This window comes from Hordeum vulgare, chromosome 3H, assembly GCF_904849725.1.
Source record: "Hordeum vulgare subsp. vulgare chromosome 3H, MorexV3_pseudomolecules_assembly, whole genome shotgun sequence".
Classification (NCBI taxonomy): Eukaryota; Viridiplantae; Streptophyta; class Magnoliopsida; order Poales; family Poaceae; genus Hordeum; species Hordeum vulgare.
This window is the reverse complement of record NC_058520.1, coordinates 390,806,062-390,830,332: the sequence shown is the minus strand read 5'-3', so window position 1 is coordinate 390,830,332 and position 24,271 is coordinate 390,806,062. Positions and strand designations below refer to the sequence as shown.

Here is a 24,271-nt window from a genome sequence, read left to right as displayed (position 1 = left end):
CATCTCAATGGATATGATCTGTAGTGATTTCGAGCGTTCGTTTGCGGGAAAAGGGAAAATCCCTCCGCGGAACCATAGCAACAATTCCTATGGCGGCGGTGCCTCTTCTCCGGTGGGGCGCCTCCTCCATCCACGCCAACTCCTTCCCTCCCCCGCGGCGACGCCTCTTCTCCGCTCTCCGACACCCCCCTGCTGCCGCCCGCTACGAGCCAGGACCGAGAGTCAGAGTCATGCTTAAGGGGATGGACTACCCAGAGCTCGAGGTAAGAGCCCCCTCCAATCTTCAAGTTTCGTAGATTCGTCTGCTAGGTATTGGCCTACCCTTGTCTTCCAGCTGATTTTGCCGCGGCTTTTCTCAGAAATGGGTGCAGTCGCAAGGATTCCGACCGGGACAGGCCATGATGCTGTGGAAATGCCTCTACGGGAACAACGTCTGGGCGCATTGCCACGACGAGCTGGCTGGTAGGTTTGCGTTTTTTCTTCTTCCCGTGAATTATCGTCAGTACCTGAGAAATGCGGGGTGTGGTGCGAAATCTGAAGCTCAGTCCGACAAACTGATGCCACAATTTTCTCCAAGAATAATGTCTTGCTCAAAACTTGAAATCCATAGCTGCCGATGTATTTTGTACTTGAAACGTGCCTCCTTCAGTTCTTCTAGCATTTCTTGATACAAAATCTTCAACTGGATTTTTGTACTATGAAATTTCGTTGGAAACATAATTTCCAACTGCTATCATAGCTAATGCTGTTATTTTCCTTGTGGGGATATCTGTCATATGCACTTTCTTGTGCTATTTACAATGCATAAAAAACAACAGTATGAACATCCGTAAGCATATCCTGACTGTATTAATCTCGTGCTAACTAAATTGACTGCAGAAACTACTTCATGCCGGTTGGCTGTTTTCATAAAATGTTCAAAATCACCAAGTTTGTTATCAATGGAAGATTTAGGATCATGACTAGTTTTTGAATTGCTGTGTCTATCACTTAACCGGTATTTAATAGTATTTCTATTGCTTCATCTACGCTACATAATTACTGTTAGAGTTAATCTTGTCATTTACCAAAGAGATGCATGCATGGAAGAGCAAGAAGTCAATTTGAGTTTGGTAAAATGTGTTAGGATAATCCTTATGCCCGTAGCAGCTTTTATAGTATAGTCTGGTCTTAGGTGACTTGTAGTGAAGGAAGATTAGATAAGCTGAGCTGTAATAGATAGCTGTAATTTCCATATCTAACTAGGCACGAGCTGTAGGGCGGATCCAGGAATTCAACATTGGGTGTTCAAATTTTTTTTTTCACCCTAGCAGAGAAGTCAATTTGAGTTTGGTAAAATGTGTTCGGATAATCCTTATGCCCGTAGCAGCTTTTATAGTATATAGTCTGTTGGCTTTTGATCTCGTATATCAAATCACCCAGCAGCTAGCAGCTAGCTATGCACGTGCAAGAAAGCAGGCACACAAGCTGGTGGATGGATCCTCTCGAGCTAGCTTGAGGCTGTGCTTTGATCGATGCGGCTGTACAAGCGTAAATACGTATAGGCGAGACACGGCGCGAGAGTTGATAGCTAGAGGGGCGTGTCGCTCCTCGCTTTTCTTTTTCTCTTTTCGTTGTAAGATTACACGGTGAATATACATGTATATATATACTACTAGAGCTAGCTGTCTTAACTAAAACCTACACGAATAGGAACTCTAGTAGTACACGTACACGACACAATATCGGATACGTATACCGGCCATAATCCTGTCGTGCTTACCTAACATTCAACCCCTAAGCATGACGTGGTCGTCACTACCGACCTGGGTCCCAAGTGCGACTACTACTTCTCATCGGCATTGCTTTTGCCGTGTTTTGTAGCATCTCAGGGACAGCCTTCGCAGCCGTCAGCTCAACAAATGCTTGACGCCAACTCTTCTCGTTGGTCATGTCCTCAACCTTCACCTGTTCTTTGGTGCTTCGTAGACTGTCCTTCAGGTCTTCAAGGGCATATCTTTTGAATCCGAGCGTGACAAAACTTCGGTCTAACTTTAAATTCCAAACTCTTGGCGAAACCTTTCCTTCTTCGCCTTTCTTCTCATAGCCGAGGGGTTATTCCACGTACACTTCTTCTGTGAAATCGCCGTTGAGGAAAGCGGATTTAACATCCATATGATGAACCTTCCAATCCTCTTGTGCCGCCAAAGCTAGGAGCACTCTCACCGTCTCGAGTCGAGCAACCGGTGCAAACACCTCATCGTAGTCAACTCCTTGACGTTGTACGTAGCCCTTTGCAACGAGTCTTGCCTTGTACTTCACAATGGCACCCTCCGTGTCCTTTAACTTGTAAACCCACTTCAAACCTATCGTCTTTTGGTTTGGAGGTCGGGTTACCAAAGTCCACGTGCCATTGCTCTCAACCGCCTTCATCTCCTCATCCATGGCGTGCGTCCAGCTAGGACTTTTGCTCGCCTCTACGAAGTTTGCCGGCTCCTCAACTCCGAACAGACATAGTCCGGAGTACTCGAGCGTAACTGGCTTTGTGTACTTGTAGACTTTCTTGAGGGTCTTGTAGCGACGAGGCCCTGAGGAATCCGTTGTGGCTTGCGAAGGAGGCGACACAAATTGTGTCGGTGTTGATGCACTTGAGGAAGATGGCTGAGACCCGGGCGTGTCATCGACATCCGTGTCGTCGGCGTAGTCGTCATGACCGTCACCATCATCTTGATTGTCGTCGTCACTATGCGCCTTGGTGTCGATGTTGTCGTCGAGATCTCTTCCCGTGCCGCGAGCGTCGTTGTCGCTATCTCCTTGCGACCTATGTGCGTTGTCGTCGGTGTCGGCTCCATGATGATCACTACCATTGTGGTCACCTTGGTTGGGCGTCTTGCCAACCACCTGGACATCCTCCCCTGCATCATCATCAGCTGGAAATTCAACCGTGAATATGTTACCGTTTGGAGCATCGTCGGCTGCGGCGCTCCAATTCCACGCTTGGTTTTCTTCAAACACGACGTCGTGTGAAATCCGTAGACGCTTGGTTTGTGGATCGTAGGAGCGGTATGCTTTGGTGCCGGAACTCCTCTCGTATCCGATGAACACCATCTTGGTGCTATGATCGGCAAGCTTTGAGAGATGCGGCTCCGCTGTCTTCACATGTGCCACACACCCGAACGTCCGTAGATGAGACACATTCGGCTTACGTCCGTAAATTGCTTCATACGGAGTCTTGCCGACCACCGCCTTCGTTGGAGCCCGGTTGAGAAGATAGACCGCCGTCGAGACAGCTTCTCCCCAAAAAGTCCCCGGCAGGTTCTTGCTCTTGCGTAAACTCCTTGCCATGTCAACGACGGTTCGATTGCGCCTTTCAACGACCCCGTTCTGCTGCGGCGTGTAAGGTGCCGTGAGGAACCTTTTTATGCCAATCTTCTCGCAGTAATCGTTGAATTCGTTCGACGTAAACTCTCCGCCGCGATCTGTCCGTAGAGCGCGAACCTTCAACTGGTGTTCCATCTCGGTTGCAGCCTTCAGCTTCTTGAACGCTTCAAACGCCTCATCTTTAGATCGTAGGAGAACGACCCACATATATCTCGAGTAGTCGTCTACCACGAGGAAGAAATACTTCTTTCCCGCGTGAGTTGCTGGGGTGATAGGGCCACATAGATCATCATGGAGCAGCTCGAGTGCATCACTTGCACGGTAGGTAGACTGAGCAGGGAACGGCCTGCGGTGCTGTTTTCCAACCAAGCACCCGTCACATACTCATTCAACATGGTCGATAAATGGCATCCCGGATACCATCTCCATCTTTGACATCTTCTTCAAGGCGTAGAAGTTAATGTGTCCAAATCTAGCATGCCATAACCACGAATCATCATCACTCTTGGCAAGCCAACACTCCGGTTGAGATTGATCAAGGTTGAGTATATAGAGCCTATTCCGTGTGCGAGTAACACGAGCTAGCACGTTTCGGAGGTTGTCGAAGATCGTCATCACTCCGTTCTCGATACCCACCTTGCATCCATTCTCGTCAAGCTTCCCAATAGAGATGATGTTGTTGCGAAGCCGTGGGATGTAGTACACTCCGGTGAGTATGCGATGTTCGCCTGTGAGACCCTCGAAGAGGACAGATCCTTGCCCGCAAATCTCCACAGCTGAACCATCACCGAACTTGACCGAGCCTTGAACATCATATTCCAGCTCGAGAAATTTCTCCTTGCATCCCGTCATGTGGTTACTGGCACCCGTGTCGAGATACCACGACACATTGTGATCCCCGGATAACTTAGGTGTCACATTCTTCTCATGAAGTAGCACCTTCCGGGTTGGTTTCACAACACCGTTTCAGCAAGATCACAAACTTCGGCCATCAGAAGACCTGGACCTTCGTCTTCCTGCTTTGCCAAATTTGCCTTGATCTCCCGCTTGTTAGGCTTCGGACAATCCTTTGCAAAGTGACCCATCTCGTTGCAGTTATAGCACTTAACCTCGGATAAATCCAAGTTCCGTGGCTTCCGCCCTTTAGATTGGTCTGCCTTACCACGACCTTGTGGCTTGCCTTTTCCTTTGCCTTTTTCGGTTTGTCCGTCGCGCTTCACGTTGCTTGAGCCTTCGCCACCATCACGCCTTCCTTTGCTACTTGGGGCCTCCCAATCTGCGCGCGAGTACATGAGTTGGCCGCTACCTCCTCCTTTGCCTTTCCGACACCCACGAGCATTCTCTTCCCATGTCCGCAAGCGTCCGATTGCCTCCGTTATGGTCATGTCGTCGATGTCGTAAAGCTGCTCGAGCGTGCCGATGATGTACGTGAATTTATCAGTCACCGAACTGAAAAATTTCTCCACAATCTCGGTCTCATCGAGCTTTGCACCAAGCGCGCGGATCTCTCCCACCAAAGTAGTAAGACGCATGGCATAGTCGTTCACCGATTCAGTTTCCTCCATCTGCAACTTGTGAAATTGGCGCTTCAGCACTTGTGCCCGAGCCTTGGTGACGCGATCTTCTCCGATCCTCATCTCCTTGAGTGCGTTCCACGCCTCTCTTGCCGTCTCGAACTCCGCCAATGTCATTAGCACGGAATCCGGCACGGACTGGGCTATGGCGGCCATGGCACCTTCGTCGGACTCGTCATGGACGTCGTCGTCCGTTATTGCCTGCCACACTCGAAGAGTTCGGAGAATAATCTTCATCTTCACCGCCCACACGCCGTAGTTGGCGTCGGTGAGCATCGGGTACTGGATGGGGATGTTGCGATGCGCCTGGACGTTGGCGCCGCTCGTTCCTCCACCACTGGTTGCTGACTTGACGCCCTTCTTCACCTTGTCGCCGTTCTTGTTCGCCTTGGCACCGCCCTTGCCGGACTTGACCGACTCAGCGTCGCTGTCCGTCATCGTAGATCGTCGAGGCTCTAGATACCAATTGTTGGCTTTTGATCTCGTATATCAAATCACCCAGCAGCTAGCTATGCACGTGCAAGAAAGCAGGCACACAAGCTGGTGGATGGATCCTCTCGAGCTAGCTTGAGGCTGTGCTTTGATCGATGCGGCTGTACAAGCGTAAATACGTATAGGCGAGACACGGCGCGAGAGTTGATAGCTAGAGGGGCGTGTCGCTCCTCGCTTTTCTTTTTCTCTTTTCGTTGTAAGATTACACGGTGAATATACATGTATATATACTACTAGAGCTAGCTGTCTTAACTAAACCTACACGAATAGGAACTCTAGTAGTACACGTACACGACACAATATCGGATACGTATACCGGCCATAATCATGTCGTGCTTACCTAACATAGTCTGGTCTTAGGTGACTTGTAGTGAAGGAAGATTAGATAAGCTGAGCTGTAATAGATAGCTGTAATTTCCATATCTAACTAGGCACGAGCTGTCGGGCAGATCCAGGAATTCAACATTGGGTGTTCAATTTTTTTTTCACCCTAGCAGAGAAGTCAATTGGTTCAGAGAAATACAAATACAATTTGTTCACAATATCAACAATATCTCAAAAGATTAAGGAAACTACAAAACAACCATATGCTCTGTCATGGCTTGAAAGCGAGATATGGCAACATCATCCTTCACTTGAAAAAATAATTCGCTCTCAATAAATGTAACCAAGCAGAGCTGATTCCCCATTTTGTTCCATAGATTGTTTTTCTCAAAGTTCACTGAAGAGAATACTCTCTCAACACTAGCCATTCCTACTGGTAGGATTAGAACCAATGTGAGAAGCTTGTAAACAAGGTTATAAGTGACACTCTTGTTTGTCTCAACAAGCATAACAGAAAGGTCGACTATATTTTTGACCTTTCTAAACCTCTTATTTGTTATTTTTCTGCTAATGAAATGAATCAGATCCTCACTCCTTAGTGAAGCGATAGCTATTTCTCTCCGAATCAAATACCAGCTAAACATTCAGTTCGGGATTTCACAATGAATCGAATCAACAAAAGCAATTTCAGAGTTGGAACTTGGAAGGGGATTCACCTTCGGCTTAGACATTGAGGTTGTTGGTCCTGTTGAAGCTAATTGCTGCACTGGTACGCTCCCATTCCCGACGTCAATGACAGCAGCGGCCGCCGTCCCGACGCTCATCCCCACCCTCTGTGCTGCAGCATTCCATTCCCGTTGCTCCTCCCCATCGCCAGCAGCGGGCACGGTACTGCGCGAGCGTGACTTGCCCGCGTCCTCCGCGGAAACCATGAGGAGCTCCGGCGGCAGTCCCTCGCCTGGCTGTGGCTTGCCATCAGCAGTTTGGCACAGAGTCATGCCGCCGCCTCATCTGTGGGAAGAACCGAAGAAGGAACCGTCTGGCTGCTGGGTGAGTCTTGTTAGGTTGATCTCTTTACCTAACTACAAAACCGAAGAAGGAACCTTGACTCACGCCCTGATCGGGGGCGTCCAGCCCAAGTAAGGCTGGTGGGCCCCTGTCGCGCAGTGCTATATGTAGAGGAGGTGGGGACCATGGCACGGGTTACGAGGTTCGCCGCCGCCACTGGTTCCCCACTCCTAACCCTAATCCGATCCAGAGGGTAGCACTGAAGCGATGGGAAGTCCATCACCGCCGCCACTGGATCTCTCTCCTTCTCCACCGTCGTCACCACCTCACGATGGACGACCGGAGGGAGCTCATCGAGTTCATCACAAGGTAACATCTCCACATCACACCGAACACATCTAGCCTTGTCGATCCACGGGATCTATCATTGGTATCAGAGCCACGAGGCTTTTGATGTGTTTTCGGTTGAAAAGTAAAGTTTTCCCCTCCTCGATATGAACCCTAGAAGAGGGCAAAGAACAAGATGAAAAGCAAAAGACAAGTAAAAGGCCACCGGATTCCTATCCGGCAAAGAAGCGCCGCCGCAAGGCCGCGCCTGTTCCTCTCGATCCCCACACGCATCGGCAAGCCGAGGTGTGGGGAAGAAGAACCTACCTCCTCGGAGGCAAAGAATGGATCTAATTAGATCCAAAAGAAAAACGAAGAAAGGAATCGGATTGGATCCGAAAAAGAAAAAACAACAAAAAGGAGGTGAAAGACACGCAAAGAAAAACCACCCCTCCGGGGGCAAAGTAAATGCGCCGCGGCCACGCCGTTCGACGGCGGAGCGCTTCCCCTAAGGGAAACGCGCCACCGGCGAAGGGGAGGCAACGGCGCAAAGGCCACAGTGAGACGAAGCAAAGTAAACGCTCGCAAAGGGGCAAAGGGGCGCCGCGGCCAACCGATTCGACGGCGGCGCGCTCACCGGAAGGGAGTGCGCGACCGGCGAAAGGAGAGGCAACGGCGCCGTCGTTCATTGGGTCTCTCTCTATCTCGGTACAAGTAAAGAAAAGCAAAGAAGAAAGGAACCGCCGCCGACCACTCGACGGTGGGGCACCCACCGCGAGGTGTGTGCGCAACCGGCGAAAGGCGGGTCATGGCTCCCGGAGAGACGCCGGAAAGGAGCGTGCTGTGACCGTCGGCATGGCCGACATGCGCCAGATCTGAACCCACCTCGGCGGGGCAGGGTGGCCGCCGCGCGAGGGAACCCACCTCGAAACTCGCGGGAGGAGCAGGGGTGCTGGCGCGCGCGGCGTGGGGCCTTCGGCCACCACGCCGGCGGCCACCTTAGGGCCTTTCTCGACGGGGCGCCACGGCCACCGCGCGAGGAAAGGAGCCCCTGCTCTGGCGGCCTGAGGGGCGCGCGAGGATGGGAGCCTCGGCTCCAACGGCGCCGAGAGAAAAGAAGAGAGAGCGGCACGAGAAGGAAGGGCGGAGCGCACGGTGCGGTGGCCCTAGGTTGCCCTCGCCGGCGGCCAGCCCTAGAGCTCACCGGCGGGAGAGCCGGCAGCTGCTGCCTCGCGAGAGTAGAGCAAGCGAGGTGGGCGACGCGCCCTAGCAGGGACAGAGAGCGGCGGGCTGGGGGGAGTATGCTGGTTAGGGTTTTTCCCCGGTGGCTGTTGCTGGTTTTGATTCACCGCAAACGCAGGCCTACCGTCAGATCGCATCCAACGGCTCCTGATCTCCCTTGAGAGAAACCCTAGCCCAGCCGGGCTCTTGGGCCGAAAGCTAGAAAAGGGCCGGCCCAGGGCCGAGGCGAGGCGTAGGGAGGCGCCAGGCCACAGGCCACAGGCCGAGGCCACCAGGGGCCGCTGGGTGCGCCGCGCCTCGCTGAGAAGGGGTCGGCCAGCCCACTCGGGCCGATGGGGCCACACAGGCTGGCGGTAGTCAGGCCACGGGCACGGGCCGGCCTTCTCTTTTTCTTAAGAGATTTTAAGTTTTCTGTCTATTTTGGACAGATCCAAAAAAAAAAAAGGTTTTCTATGCATAATTTTCCTATGAAAATATGTTAGAAAAGAGGAAATAAAATGTTCAAAGTTTCTGTAAAAGCAATGTTGATTTTTCTGACAAGAAAAATAAAAGGTTCTGAAAATAAAAGAAATATTTTCAGAAAAAGAAAAGTTCATGAATTTTTTAAAAAGGATTATAAAGTTCATGAATTTTTTAATTATGATAGAATATTTTTCTGTAATAGTAACATGTTTTTTCTGCAAAGAAAAATAAAAGGTTCTGAAAATAAAAGAAATATTTTCAGAAAGAGAAAAGTTCATGGATTTTATAAAAGGAAAATAAAGTTCATGAATTTTTATTTTCAACAGAATAATTTTCTGTAAAGGTGTATGAATTTTCATACTCACGTATTTCCGCTGCAAAGTAAAAAGGGTTTAGTCCTCCAATTAAATTGGAACCAATGGGAAAATTTAATTGGAAGAACTGTTATTAGCAAAGTCTTTCCCTTGTGGGTGAAATGAGATTCAAACAGTTTCCGCTATGACAATAGAATGAAGTTTGTTTTAAAGTTAAATATGGTATTGTTATTTTCTGACCAACGTTGATGATAACAATGCTATATTTGTATGAGTCATCTTATGTTAAAAGCTTAAATCTCTGATAAATTTTGTATCAAAGTGATCAATTTTCGGAACACAGATAAAGAAAGGCATATGGTTAATGATGATGATTATTATTTCTTAGCAAAGTTGTTCAATAAGAATACTATCATCACATGTTTATAAGTTATATGCATTATTTCCATTTCTGCCCAACGGTGATATGGAATTAATATAGTAGGATGATGTTTTATTCTAATTGTGCCCAACGGTGATTTAGAATATTCCAGAAAGTTTTAAAAGGTTTAATGTGCATGATTTTAATCAGACCAACATAGGGTTATTTTTTATGCTCATTACCGTTGTTTATTGGCTAAGTTTCTCAGACTAAAAGTTATTCAAGCTTTCACTCATGAAAGCGAATGTTTGGGTACTAGTGACCCGAAAGATGGAAAAGAAAGGTCATAACTTGAGGGAATAAATTCTCTCTAAGGAATGGCTTCAAAAGAAAAGAAATCTTGGATATTAATTCAAGAAAAGAAAAGAGATAGATCATTGAGAGTCTTGGTTGACGAATGTCTTTCATGTACTCTCTATGATGGAGTCTCCTTTTTTCAGTCAACATGATTGAAATGAAACAAGAAACATGCATGTTTAATTTGACCAACGTCGGATCAAACATGTGTGTCAAAGATAATTCAGATTTATTTCTGAATTTGATGCAGTCAAAAGAGCCAATTATGGCATTTATGATGTCCCTTAAAGGGAATTACCCGCATGGCGGGAAAAGTCTGGGAAGAATACCTGCGTAACCGGGTAAAGTTGACATTGCATTATGCCAACAATCCGTGTATGGCTGGAGAAATTTTGGCAAAGGTCTTATCCTGTATGACAGGAGAAAGTTATGATGACTCATGTGCGGTTAATGTGTCCCACTATGGGAGAAAAGTATGGAGTAGCTATTAAGCTTTCCTAGTATCGACCGTACACTTTATGTGTAACGGTCATTATGCTATCACTAAATCCAGGAAGGATAAAAGTAACAGACGAACCTAAAGACAAGAATGATATGCAAGTGTGACTTGCAAAAGAGACAATGATAAAGAACTCTGTTGAGTTTTCGAAATGAAATGAGGAAAAAGTACTCCCATACTAGTTAACTTATAACTTCATTTTACATGAAGTGATAAGATGAATGAACCAGATAATCGAAGTTTCCTCATTTCACAAGAGCTATGAATGGGTTTTGAAATTGTGGCAGAAAAGTTCTTGCCACATTTCGAGGGGGAGATAGAGACATGAAATACATACATTGTAGTGTATTTCATGACTCCTCTGTACTTTAGATGATGTGATGCACATTATGCATCTAAAGTGATCCATTAATGAAGAATATGATTGTCAAGGGGAGTACGACAGTCATCTGAATACCGTCATTATGATACCCCTAAAGAAAAGAAACAGTTGTATTTTCGGATCTTTATAGTTCCGAATGCAGACTAAAGAATACAACGGTGGTGCTTAAAGTGCCATAAAGAAGAAAGTTTAAAGATACGCCATTTCTTCAGTGAAGATGGAGTAATATGGGGGAGCATGTTGTATGACCTATACAACACCTGTTGTTAGCTCTACAAAGGATCTTGTGATACAGGTCCCTGTAAAACCTGTTGCCTTTTGGAAATGGGTGACTATAGAATGAATTTGCCTCTTGGCAATGACAGAGCTACGACAACCCCATATGAAATAAGTACCAGTACCTGAGATTTTGATGGTCTCTAGGAATGTGAAAGTCAGATACTTGTGACTGCTATAAAGTCCATGTTAGTGAAATTCCATCATTTGAATTTCACTAACATAGACTTTATGAAGGGTCTACAAGGCAAATATGACTCCAAAGGAAATATGTAAATGTATAAAACATGACTTAAATCGAAAGATTTTGTGCAAAGAAAATGAGAGGACAATTGCATTCTTGCAAAGTTATAGAATGGGAAATTCGTTTCCCAATTCCCATGCATGTGGATGATGTCCTACTTGCTAGTGGTGATGTCAATCTACTGCAGGAGGAGAAAAGAAGTTCTTGTCCTCAAAGTTCAAAAGAATAAAAGGGGGTATTAGGAATGTCGCATGGACATGCTAAGAAAGATCTCTAAAGCATGCATACGAGAAAACCTACGCCTGTTCTTATAGTCAAGGGTAATGGAAGTGGAAACTATGGTGTTCCAAAAGTTAATAAGAAAAGATTGTAAACGGATATGGTACCATATGCTTCAGTTGTTGGAAGCTCAAGATATTACCCCGACACAGTTCACGTATATATCTGGGTTGTTTTGGCGATGTCCAGTCCATAGATAAATCAATGGAATGGATTCTAAGATATCGGCCTCATGCTGAAAGAAATAAGTGCTCTCAAAACATTGTGAGTACAAAGGAGGACTTGTGAAATGTATAGCGAAATCCACAATTGTCGCTAACTTTCATACTCGGAGTTTTGTGTGGAAAATCTCCAAATGAGTGAAACCATTGTCATCAATGTGATGCAATGATATGTTATGGCTTGATATGAGGCTGAGGGATAGGCGAAATGGTTAATAATGGTTGACAACAACGATAACCATTTTAAATTCTTTCGCTCCTGTCACAACGAGTCAAGTGTTGATGCCAAACACACCGACAAAGAGTTACGTGTTGTGAAGGAGAAAGTCCGGAATTATGGAAAAATGCTTGAAGCATAAAAGCAACAAACAAGTGTTTGCAGATCTGCTCATCAAAGACTTACCGCCCAGTGTGTTCGGAGAACACACAGTCGACATGGGTTTTATGGTATAGTCTAATATTTCCGGACAACAAAGGGCCCAAGGTTAAAGAATCTGTCTCAAAATAGAGAGGTACATTGTGGTTGTATGATTCCATCGGCAATTGAGCCGTGACGATGAAACATGCCCTATGTATTGATCTGTTACGAAACGGGTAAAGTTAAAAGTATATGATGAGATCAAGGGGGAGAATGTTAGGTTGATCTCTTTACCCAATGGGCCCAACGGCCCATTGGACCTTGACTCACGCCCTGATCGGGGGCGTCCAGCCCAAGTAAGGCTGGTGGGCCCCTGTCGCGCAGTGCTATATGTAGAGGAGGTGGGGACCATGGCACGGGTTACGAGGTTCGCCGCCGCCACTGGTTCCCCACTCCTAACCCTAATCCGATCCAGAGGGTAGCACTGAAGCGATGGGAAGTCCATCACCGTCGTCACCACCTCACGATGGACGACCGGAGGGAGCTCATTGAGTTCATCACAAGGTAACATCTCCACATCACACCGAACACATCTAGCCTTGTCGATCCACGGGATCTATCAAGTTTCTCCTGTGTTTCTGCGTGGCTGCATGGACACTGGACAGAAGTGTCTGCCTGCTGCCGACGTAATGGGCTGCTGCTGAAATGGGCCTATTGGGCCTGTAGGATAGAATTTCTGTCATATATGCCTATATATAGGAATTATTTGGGAGTACATCTGTACACCCATGCCCCATGGTGGCTCCTGCCTAGGTCGGTTATTGTAGCACTGACCTAAAACCTCTATAAGGTACCATATGTAGAATCATGTAAGCTTGTCACTACTGATATAAACCTACAGAGTTTCATACTAGTTCCTTGTCTGCATGTGTTTGAGAAAAACAGCAAGAGAGTCCTGGGTGAGAACCTGGTAGTTCTAACAGTTACTACTAACTAAGACTTAGAAAAAATACCCTACAGATGAAAGAAAGGGGAACTTTTTTTTTGGGGGGGTGGGGAGTGGGATGGGGATTCCATTAGTACTGGCTACCCTGCACACCCCATCGATATGAGCCTGGATATATGTTGTTTTGGACTTTTCGTAGTTGCTTTGTACAGCAGTGATTTAATAATTGAGAAAGCATGGGTAGCAGAACTGTAGAAATGTGTGAGATCCAGGTATATTCTAGCTACCCATACCGACTTTCCAACCATATTTAGGTTTGTTTTAGGTTATGTACATTAATACTTTAATATGGATACAATCTATTAAGAAAGGCATGATAGAATATGTTCATTTATGAAAAATGATGTATTCTATTTTTTGGGTGAAAAATGATGAGCAGTTGGTTAGTATCTCCAAAAGAAATTCTTGGTTTTTGGGCCATTTGTGGGTATCAGCTGTACTGTGCAAACTTATTTATCCTTCGCAGTTTCGTGTTTGAAAAGGAACATTTTGGTAGTGGAGCAATCCAGCGGTCAGTTCCAGGATTCATGTGTATTTAATACAGAAATATAATGCGAAGAAGAAGAAAATGAAAAAAAAAGACGAAGGGGTGGATTCTGGCCAGGCCTAGCATTGTTTATGTGTCCAATGAGACCAGTCCGACTAATGCATGCAAGTGCAAGAATCCTACAAGAGCGCTAGGCCAATACTCCATGCGTCCTGGTTCTTCTTGGTAGAAACACAATCTCAAATTAGTACCGCTTCACTTATGAAAGCATGAAGCAATCGTGTTGATTTCTTTATAAGGCGACCAGAGTGGGCAGGAGTACACAAAGGCATGTTCTGCCAGCCGGTATCGGCATGTGCCGGCACAACAAAGTTGAATGGCATTCAGTGATTCATCCAGACTGGCCGAAATTTTGGCCGGTACGAAATGCAACCCGTTTAGTGCCATCTTGGTCATGGAAACGGAATGGTCCAGTAATTCTGGCCACAGAGCGGAACGGAATTAAGAAAGTTCGGTACTGTGCGAATGCGTTCATTTCATCCACCTTCCCGGCCTCAAAGATAGCAACCCATCATTTTCTTCGATGAGAGGAGCACCGCTCAGTATACATAGTTCCAATCCCCCGCAGATTCTACACCGGGGTTAAGACTGTTAGAGCTGCACAGGAAACACACACACAAGATAGAAGAAGAGACAGACGCTTTGGCTCGATGCACAAACTGTGCCTTTCTGTATTTCTTCTCCATACAACATAACTGATTTACAAGTGCCTTTTAAAGGGAAACTTGCACACGCACGGCCAAGCCACACAACGGCTTGATCCATTCCCCACTCCCCACTAGCTAGTACACGCAGGCACATATTCTGGACTAACACAACGCCCTTAGAACTAGTCTTTTGGCTTGCCAATGTACAGATGCTTACGCTCTATTAGCTACATGTACCTGCTAGTTATCAGGCCACCAATACACATGCCTTTTGAGTTTTGACTAAGTAATCTAGTAACACATGCATACATGCATAATCTCCTGGCTCGTCGGTCTGCTCACTCGTGCACTCGCCTCTGTGCTATTGTTCCGGTGGCTACGGCATGTCATCGAGCATGTAAACATTAGCACCTAGCTCACTAGTAATGCAAGTCTATGGCAACAATGCCATACAACACACGATAAACACGAGACAACAGAATTATAAAACTACCGCCTCTCGCAGGAAGGGAAGACGTGCAGTTTACATACATAGCAACTGCCAAAAAACAGATAACATGAACACCAAAAGAACTACTCAACCTATCTGAGACCAGGAACATTACTACCAATTATCTCTACTCAGAGGACGCATCTGCGAATCAACTCCCCATCTAAGTCTTCGATGGCACACCTCAGTGGCCATCACGGCTAGCAGTCTTGCCAAGCCCAGAATGAAATGTAATGAGCAACAATACAGACTATACCAACTGCTATCATAATGATATTTTCTTTTAGAACTTGCATCACTATGAGCCTTCCAAATAGTCCAAATCACAGCAGCTATCTCCATAGCAACTAGAATTCTAGAATCAGCAGTGAAAGATTTACACCAGCTAGGTAATTCATAAATAAAAAACACAGTACACTGCATTCCTGTTGTGAACCTTGATTCACAATGGGATAACTACCGTGCTAAAGATAGCCAGACGCTATGGCTGCGAGGGATTGGGTAGACATATGTTTAGAGGAGATTGTTTGTTATTGCTTACCTCAAACATGGATACATGTCATCCTTATATAAGGGATGCTCAGGCCCTTGACCTCTCCTAATAGGCTAATACGACTGACTTAGATATTTTCTTATACAATTGGACTCTTTCCTAATGGACTCTTTGGGCACTTTCTCTCATGGACCCCTCCCATGCTGGTACTCTTGCCTTGATACTGTGGACCCATGTGCACAATAATTCCATGCTACACACATATATATACAATAAAAAAACTATGGCCAACGACAGCTGCAAACCAACCATGCATCCATCTTGAAGATGTCACTGTCATTTTCAGGAAAGAAAAGGAAGAAAAATAAGATAGCAGATGCCAGAGTGTATTTCACTATCAACTAGTTTTTTCTCCTCAGTAGGAAAACCCACTAACTGTACAAGTAGATGTAGCTCTAACTTTGAATGTGATAATTCTGTTTGCCCCATATCTCACTACCTCGACACGATTTATATTACATTTTTGGGGTTTGTTCTAGTACTTGAAATTATGCTTGTCAAATTGGCCATTTACTCATGTTTCTTTTCTTTGGTACTCCCTCCGATCCAAATTAATTGACGCAGCTTTAGTACAACCTTTTACCAGTACAATATTTTTTCCCTATGTTCCGTTGTTAGTATCTGGTTGAGTGAATTCAGTTACACTGCCTCTAATCGTGTTCAGGCTTGAACAAGGACTTGAGGAAAATGATAAGTGATCATGCTGATCTCAAGGCATTAACTGTTAAAGACATTATTACTGCATCGGATGGAACCCGAAAGGTAGCTCTTTCACCGTCACTGATGTCTTCTGTAATGTTCTCAGAATATGATTGATTTTGGAACACAGGATGTTACAGATACTGTTCTCTCTTGAAGATGCCTCTGTGATTGAAACAGTTGTCATTCCTAGTGCCAGGGGGCGGACAACGGTCTGTGTTTCAAGTCAAGTGGGCTGTGCCATGAATTGTCAGTTTTGCTTCACTGGGAGGTCTGTCGACATTCTTTGCATAGCGTTTGTAGTAGCTATTTCATATTTTTGTAGTACCTATTTCATATTCTTTCTTCTATTTCTTTTGGGCGCTGAAGAATGGGCTTGAGAAAGCATTTGTCTACAGCTGAGATAGTTGAGCAGGCTGTGTTTGCTCGTAAGCTATTTTCAGATGAATTTGGTTCTATTACAAATGTTGTATTTATGGTAAGCATTCTTTTCATGGTAACTAATAACACTAACTCTAGTATGGTGTTTAACTAAGCATATGACTGTAGTTCATAGTTTTATCTTGAATATGTATCTTGCTTTTGCATGCCATTCTTCTTGAATTACTATAAAACTACCCTTTGTGTTTTATTTTTTTGAACTCCAACCGGCATGTTAGATATATTCCCCCTACTTGGCATTGTTCCTGGTAGCATTACCCTGCTTTGGCCTGCATTTGTATCCTGATATCAGTATTCATTACTGTTGAAATTGTAGGCCTAACGTTATGGCTTCCTTTATCATAGTTTTGGTCTTTTCTGAGTTCCACATTTATAAGTTTAGACTCTAGTGATAATGATAGCAACGTCATGGAAGCCTTGGTATGCATTATTCACTAGTATTTGTATAGTATTAATGCTGTTGCATTTTTTTTAATAAGATGCTATCACTTTTCCTCAATAATCTTCCATTAATATCTAATTTTTCCAGGGCATGGGCGAGCCGTTGCACAATGTAGATAACGTAATAAAAGCATCATCTATAATGGTTGATGAGCAGGGCCTTCAGTTTAGTCCTCGCAAGGTTACTGTATCCACAAGTGGTCTCGTTCCAGAGATAAAACGCTTCCTCAATGAATCCAATTGTGATCTGGCCGTGAGTCTTAATGCAACAACTGATGAGGTGAAACTGAAAATTTGTTATTCTATTGTGGTGAAATGGTTTGACACTATTTTGCTATGCTGTATACACTAACTTCCTGTTCCAGGTTAGGAATTGGATAATGCCCATTAACAGAAAGTACAATCTTAGTACGCTTCTTGGCACTTTGAGGGAGGAACTTTGTTTGAGACCTAAGTCCATAGTGCTATTTGAATACGTCATGCTTGCTGGAGTGAATGACAGGTCAGGAATCTTGGGTTAAACAATTGTTTCTCATTGTTTTCATCTCAACGATTCTTCTTAGAAGAGCTTACATCTGGTGATATTTTTACTTGGGACATGGATATAGCAACATTTGCAAACGGGTGTTCTTTTTTCCAGTACTACTCAATTTTTAACTGCTTCATGCATATGGGCCAAATGAGGAGTCGAATGGTGATCTATACAGTATATAATATAGTCGACATTGTTGTTTTAGCAAGTTTCTTGTACACAAATTAAAGCTTCCAGTCTGTAAGTAAAATTTTTTTGAAGACCTTGCAGCAAAATGATTTACCCCTTGAATCCTGAACTCATTTTTTTGGGTTTACTATGCTTGCAGTGTGGATGATGCGAAGAGGCTTACAGAGCTGGTTCGTGGTATTCCCTGCAAGATCAACCTCATCTCTTTCAATCCCCATAGCGGGTCCCAGTTCAAGCCGACGCCCGATGAGAAAATTATCGAGTTCCGTAACATGTTAATCCAATCTGGCCTTACCGTTATGGTGCGGCTAAGCAGAGGCGATGACCAGATGGCTGCCTGCGGGCAGCTAGGAGAGCCTGGTGACTATCAGCTACCGCTGCTCCGTGTTCCTGAGAAATTTCAGGTCGCCTTCTGAAGCCAAATACGTAGTAATCGGTACAGTAGTAAAACAGGTGCCTGGGAACAATCTGATAAAGACAAGGCAGTAATATGCGTGTAATGAGGATGAAACCACGCTGATTCTTTCAGGTCAATCATCTTCCTGAGGCTATGTTCGGTTAAACCTCTCTCATAGAGGATTGGAGGGGATTGAGGTGGATTTTGACTTACAGGGGATTTAATCCTCCCCAATCCCCTCCAATCCCTTTCAAACCCCTTGCAACCGAACAAGGCCTGAGCGAGCCTTACGACCGTTCGAGCATTTTCTGAATTTTGATGGCAAGTGCTGAACGGTTGATCTGTGCTGATTGTAACCCATGTTCTGATTAATACAGTATATATCATCTCTCTTTTTGTTGCAGAAATAAGAACATTTGGTCAGCAAAGAAGTTGCATGTTTCTTCGTTTGATGCAGGGAGGGCTAGGTATCAAATAAAGCCGAGACGAACCTCTGGATCGGCATGCTCCAAGCAACTTTGAGTGGACGCATGACATGTGGGCATCTGGCATAGCTTCCGACGCGGTCCGAGTCGCCAAAGTCGGTTCTGTTGCAGAGGTACTAGTTCCAAAAGACTGGAATCTACTCTAGCTATTGCTTTGCTGGTCATCTTGGATTTAGATGATGCAGGAATGACAGAAAGACAAGAAAAGGGCCTACGTGCATGCTTTGCCTTGCTTGAGATACCTTAACCATTAAGGTGTGCATGCCATTGCCATACCACCACCTGACCTGACCTGAGCACCCTACTTAGAAAAGAAAAGGGCAAAGCGATCTAACACAAGCCCCACCAATCAATGCGCCTTCTTTCCAAAAGCAGTTGCATTACAAGACCGCACCCATGGGGATTTGGGCGCCTTTAGCACTAATCTGCAGCCCAAATGGAGTACTCCACAGCCTACACGGATACACCTGCTTCTTTGCTTTAGTTGCAGAAGATTGCTTGGATTTTGATTCGCAAAAAAAAAAAGATTGCTTGGATTTTGACATCCCAGAAAACAAAAGACAAAGGGACTCTCTCTACGGCTGTTGTTTTCTAAAAGGCTTTTGTTTGGTTTAATATTTTCGAGAGGCCCGAGCCAGATTTTGATGACAGTCTATGATGTAACCAACAGAACTAGTAGCGACGTAGCAACTAGACTTGCTGAGGACTGAGGAGCCTTGATGACTGAGCTGTGGCATTCTGTCGTCAAATCCACGCTTTGGATCAGTTCTTTTCTTCTACCTTCAGCATACCGTGTGCCCTGGCCTTTTCATGGGGCCCGTCTGAAACAACCGCAATTAAGTGCAGATTCACACGGCAGCACCTGCTTCGTTAATGTATTCCTTCTTACAACAGTCGCTGCTCTGGCATATATAAAACGAAAAAGGAATTCCTAACAATATATTCAGTGATGTAGTTTTAAACATCATATTTTCAGTGATGTAGAACAAAATACATTGAAATGAGGTCTGTGTCAATTTTTTTTATGGTTTTTTAACACATGATACTATTCATGCCAAAAGTTTATGAATTTGTTATTTTTGCACAGATTGAATCTTAAGGTATTTCATTCTGATTTTTTGCACACATATACATTTCATCTTTGTGTATTTGCATATTTGTTTTTAGTTTTTTTTGAAACAGAAATTTTGAATTTTGAATTTTTTAAAAACAAAGGGTGCCATGGAGCCCTAGCTCCAATAGGCATTTTCGCTGCTCCGGCATATGTAAAACGAAAAAGGAATTCCTAACATTTTTTTTCAGTGCTGTAGTTTTCAACATCATATTGGTGTCTCTATACATACATATAAATGTAGTAGTTCTCAAGATCCATAACGTATATGTCAGGCAATAACAGCAATCGACTGACAACTATTCTCTCGCTCCCGACGTGTCTCCATAGCCGTCACGCGTCCACGACATGATGAAAAGATTGGATCTTGGTCGTGCTTAATTTTCTAGACAACCTCCCGACCCACCTTACTGGTTATTCATATCCTATCAAAGAAGCGGCAAACCAGGGAACAATCATACTGAGACATTATTGACCTCTAATTTGTATCTGTCAGAGATAGTTCCAAGCTGCCTACCGATGAACATGACATGGCATGACAATTGTTTACGATAACAACACACAATAATTTACTATCATGCCAGCCAAGCTAAGTGTGTTGAATAAGCACGCGCCTTGTCGCTACCTAGCTAGATCCAAATTCCAATTACCACTAAACTTGCGTTTCATTTTGTCTCAATATGTCACCTTGCATAACTTCAAAAAGTAGAGGCTCTGTCGAATTAGATAGGCAGGACTAAAAAAAACATTTGCTTAATGGGTGAGGCATGGTTAAGTGGTGAGGTTGCAGCAGCGGCTAAGCATATATTTGGTGGCTAAACTTACGAGTACAAGAATAAGAGGGGGAAGATCTACGCATAACGGACGTGAACTACTGATGATCAAGTGAATGATCCTGAACATCTACCTACGTCAGACATAACCCCACCGTGTCCTCGATCGGAGAAGGAACTCACGAAAGAGACAGTCACGGTTACACACACAGTTGACAAGTTTTAATTAAGTTAACTTCAAGTTATCTAGAACCAGTGTTAAACAAAGCTTCCACGTTGCCACATAACCGCGGACACGGCTTTCCGAAAAATTTAACCCTGCAGGGGTGCTCCAACTAGTCCATCACAAATTACCACAAGCCGCATAGAAATCCTCAATCAAGAAGCTCGCGACCTCGTCGGATTCCCTAGTGGAAAACCTCAACTCTGAGATTACCCAAAGCATCACCGGAATCCCGATGCACAAGATATCTCGTCAAAGGTAAAACTAATCCAGCAAGGCCGCCCGACGTGTCGACGATCCCGATAGGAGTCGCGTACCTCGTTCTCAGGACACGACGGATAAGCGACGCGTACAAGTGCCAAACCTCGAGTTTCCTCGCGGTGGCCCCGCACAGTGCTCTGTTTTGGACCAACACTCATGAGGAGCACTGGTCCGGGGGTTGATTAAATTATCCTCGGGGTCCGGAAAGTCCCTATGCAAGTTTATTAAGTGATTAGGCAAATGTAGTACCAATGTTGGGCCTTGCCAGACCAGCTTTAATCTAAAACAAATTATCAAGGAGGTCCCCATAACAACCCCGATCGTGTTAGGAGCGCTCATTTATGGAACATAACACCGGTAGCCGAAAACTAAGGGGGCAAAGGTGGAACAAAACACCAGGCTAGAAAGGCCGAGCCTTCCACCTTTTACCAAGTATATAGGTGCATTAAATTAAATAGCATTTAAATATGGTGATATAACAAGGAACCCATGTTATCACATGGAAGCAATGCACCTGCAACTAGCAACGCTAACACAAGGTTAAGCAAGCAGTAACATAGCCAATCAGTGGTTTGTTAGGTTGAACAGGTTGAAGGTTAATATGGCATTGTTGAGAGGCTGATATTTAACAAGTGGTAGGCAACGAGACATAATCGATAGCATCGAGATAACTAGCATGGCAATGATAATAATGGTATCTAGGGAAATGATCATCTTGCCTGAGATCCCGCTTGGAAGAAGAATGCCTCCGTGAAGCAGACGAACCGACGTAGTCGAACGGGTCCTCACAATCCGGCACGCTGCGGAACTCTAACGAGACGAAGCAAAACGGAAAATTCAAATCAACACACGAAATTCACCACACGATGCACAACACATATGATGCATGAGCTACTGAATACATGCAAGACACGACATGGCAAATCACACAACCAAACACTACACATTAAGTGAAGTTCAATATGCAACGAGTTGCATATTGACGAAACTCCACGTTAATTATTTAGTTCTGTCCCGAGTAGATACACAGAAATATTAAATGTGATTAAACATGGCAAGAGGTGAAGCGCAAATAATCTACCTATCTAGGCATTTTAAATGAGGTCGGAAATGACATATAGCACCTCCAAGATGAACTCACATGTTAATTTACGATTCTGTCCAGATCTGAACTAATGCATTTAATTGGTTGTTAAACAGCAAAACAAATAGGTTCAGTGATTCTACGCGTCATGACAATCAATCTACACATAGAGATCATCTCCAACGTAGCTACGGATCAAAAGATACAAGCACCGCAAGATATGATGGCATGAATGCAATATGTGTGCAACGATGGCTACGAGCACTTCAACACATACAGACAACAAGAGAAAATGAAACTACACGAGATTCTAAGCAAGTTTCATATAGGGCACGTTCAAAAGGGAGCTACGGTTCAAAAGATACGAGCAAATCAAGAAATCACTACAATCTGCCAAAATCAGCCACATAACACTTTCTACGCCCCACAACTTCGGCTACACAACTCCGATATGCTCAAGCAAGGCATGACACGGAAGAGGGCAAGAAGCACTACTACGAACAGCTAACAACAACTAGCATGTCATCATGGATCACTAGGAAAAGAAGACACAACATGGCATCGCACACACTATTTCAGACTTAGTGAAAATAGCACTTCATGAAAGTGCAGTTTTCGATCTGAAGCAATATTGACAGCAGCAAATCCTATAGCTACAGGACTCCAAATGGCATGAAAATTTACAGAATGCTAGAGAAACACAAGGGGTACAACTAACTCCATTGGACTAACCTCAAAAGAGCCACAGATCAAAAGCTAGGAGCACAACAAAACAACAACAAAATAATAACAGATTCCAGACTTAGAAATATTTCAGCACCTCCAAATCAGCACTATTCTAGCAACTTGAGAGCAAGCAAAACACACCTAAACATGCCTTTCTATTGCAACTAAAAATACCAGGGTCTAAACAAAACATCTAAGAAGAACTTCCTAGTTGACAACTAATTCAAACGAGGCACGGAATAAATCCTACGAATTAAACAAAATGGCAACTTAGCAAAATATCTCGCGAACTAACTTACTCAAAAGCTAAAACTAATTGCACAGAAAAATCCATGGGATTTTTCTACCCCGGAAACATATAAAATATGTGGGGTTGCAACACAAAATATAGCCACACATAAATGCGAGATAAATAACCTATACACGGGAAAATAAACTACCGGCAATCCCTACACGCAAAAATAACAATGACCGCTCTAAAATACATGGATAAATAGTCCCTAAAACATAGGCATTTTATCTAAGGCACTCGAGCAATCCGGACCGCAAGAAAAATAAATACGGGACGAAACAAAATAGGACAACACGTTAAACTAGGCGTTCGACACGTAAAACTACGTCAAATAATTATGCAAGTTGTGAAATCATGTTTTACTCGCAAAACTACACGATTTCCATATTTAAAACGTTCCGATCACGGTTTAGAAACTACACGCGTTTTAAAATCTAGCAATTTTTCTGGAATTTATATCAATTCCGAAAACATCACCTAAGTAACTAATGGGCCTAACAGCATGCGCAACATATCTAAAATGCGCTGGGGGCGGGGAATAGAGTACATGGGCTCACCTTGGGGGGCCTCTTGGGCCAGCCGGAAACTGCAGCAGACTAGGCCTCGTGGGGGAGGCAGACTGAGGCGGTGGTGGGCCTCGTGGAGGCGCGCGGCCCACAGCCGGAGGCGGCCCAGGCGCGCATCGGGCGAGCGAGGCGTGCGGCGGCTCGGTCGTCGTCCTCCTCGTGCAGGTGCCATGGCGGCAGCGTAGGGGACTCCACGCACAGGGAGGCCTAGGGCGACGAGGCCATGGGGAAGTTGCGGGGCTGGACGGATCCGTGCACGGGAGGAGCATTCCCGGCGGCGGCGCGAGCTTTGGGCGGAGGACGGCGCGGATCGGGCTGGTCGGCGGTGGGCTGCGACTAGCGGCGGGAAGAGCTGCGGCTGGCGACAGGAAGGGCTGCGGCTCGCCGGCGGGAGGAGGCGGATCCGGGTGGCGGCGGCGAGGCGCAGGTGGAGGACGGCGGGCAGCAGGGGCGCACCGGCCGGCGACGGGGAAAGGCGCGTGGGCTGCTCGGCAGGGGAGGCGGCTGCCATGGGAGGGATCTCGGGCAGGAGGAGGGAGGCGCCCTGGGCCGTTGGATCCGAGATCCGATGGTCCAGATGGGGTGCGCTAGGCTGGATCAGATCTGGGGCTGAGGAGGTGGGTGGAGGCTGGCTAGGGCGCGGATTACGAGGCGGGTCTAGGGTTTGCACGAAAAACGAGGGAGAGAGAGAGGTTGTCCAAAAATGCACCGGGGGGGTCTATATATAG

The 24,271-nt window shown here is 45.3% G+C and overlaps 1 protein-coding gene across 1 annotated transcript; it reads left to right on the top strand.

Moving 5' to 3' along the window:
* Positions 1-22: 22 nt before the first annotated feature.
* On the top strand, positions 23-18,176 carry LOC123443954 (dual-specificity RNA methyltransferase RlmN). Its single transcript, XM_045120529.1, has 8 exons — positions 23-263; positions 360-462; positions 15,988-16,085; positions 16,163-16,293; positions 16,392-16,500; positions 16,993-17,184; positions 17,270-17,406; positions 17,765-18,176. The coding sequence occupies exons 1-8, from the start codon at positions 90-92 to the stop codon at positions 18,039-18,041; spliced, it is 1,221 nt and encodes a 406-aa protein (XP_044976464.1). The 5' UTR covers positions 23-89; the 3' UTR covers positions 18,042-18,176.
* The last annotated feature ends 6,095 nt before the right edge of the window (positions 18,177-24,271 follow it).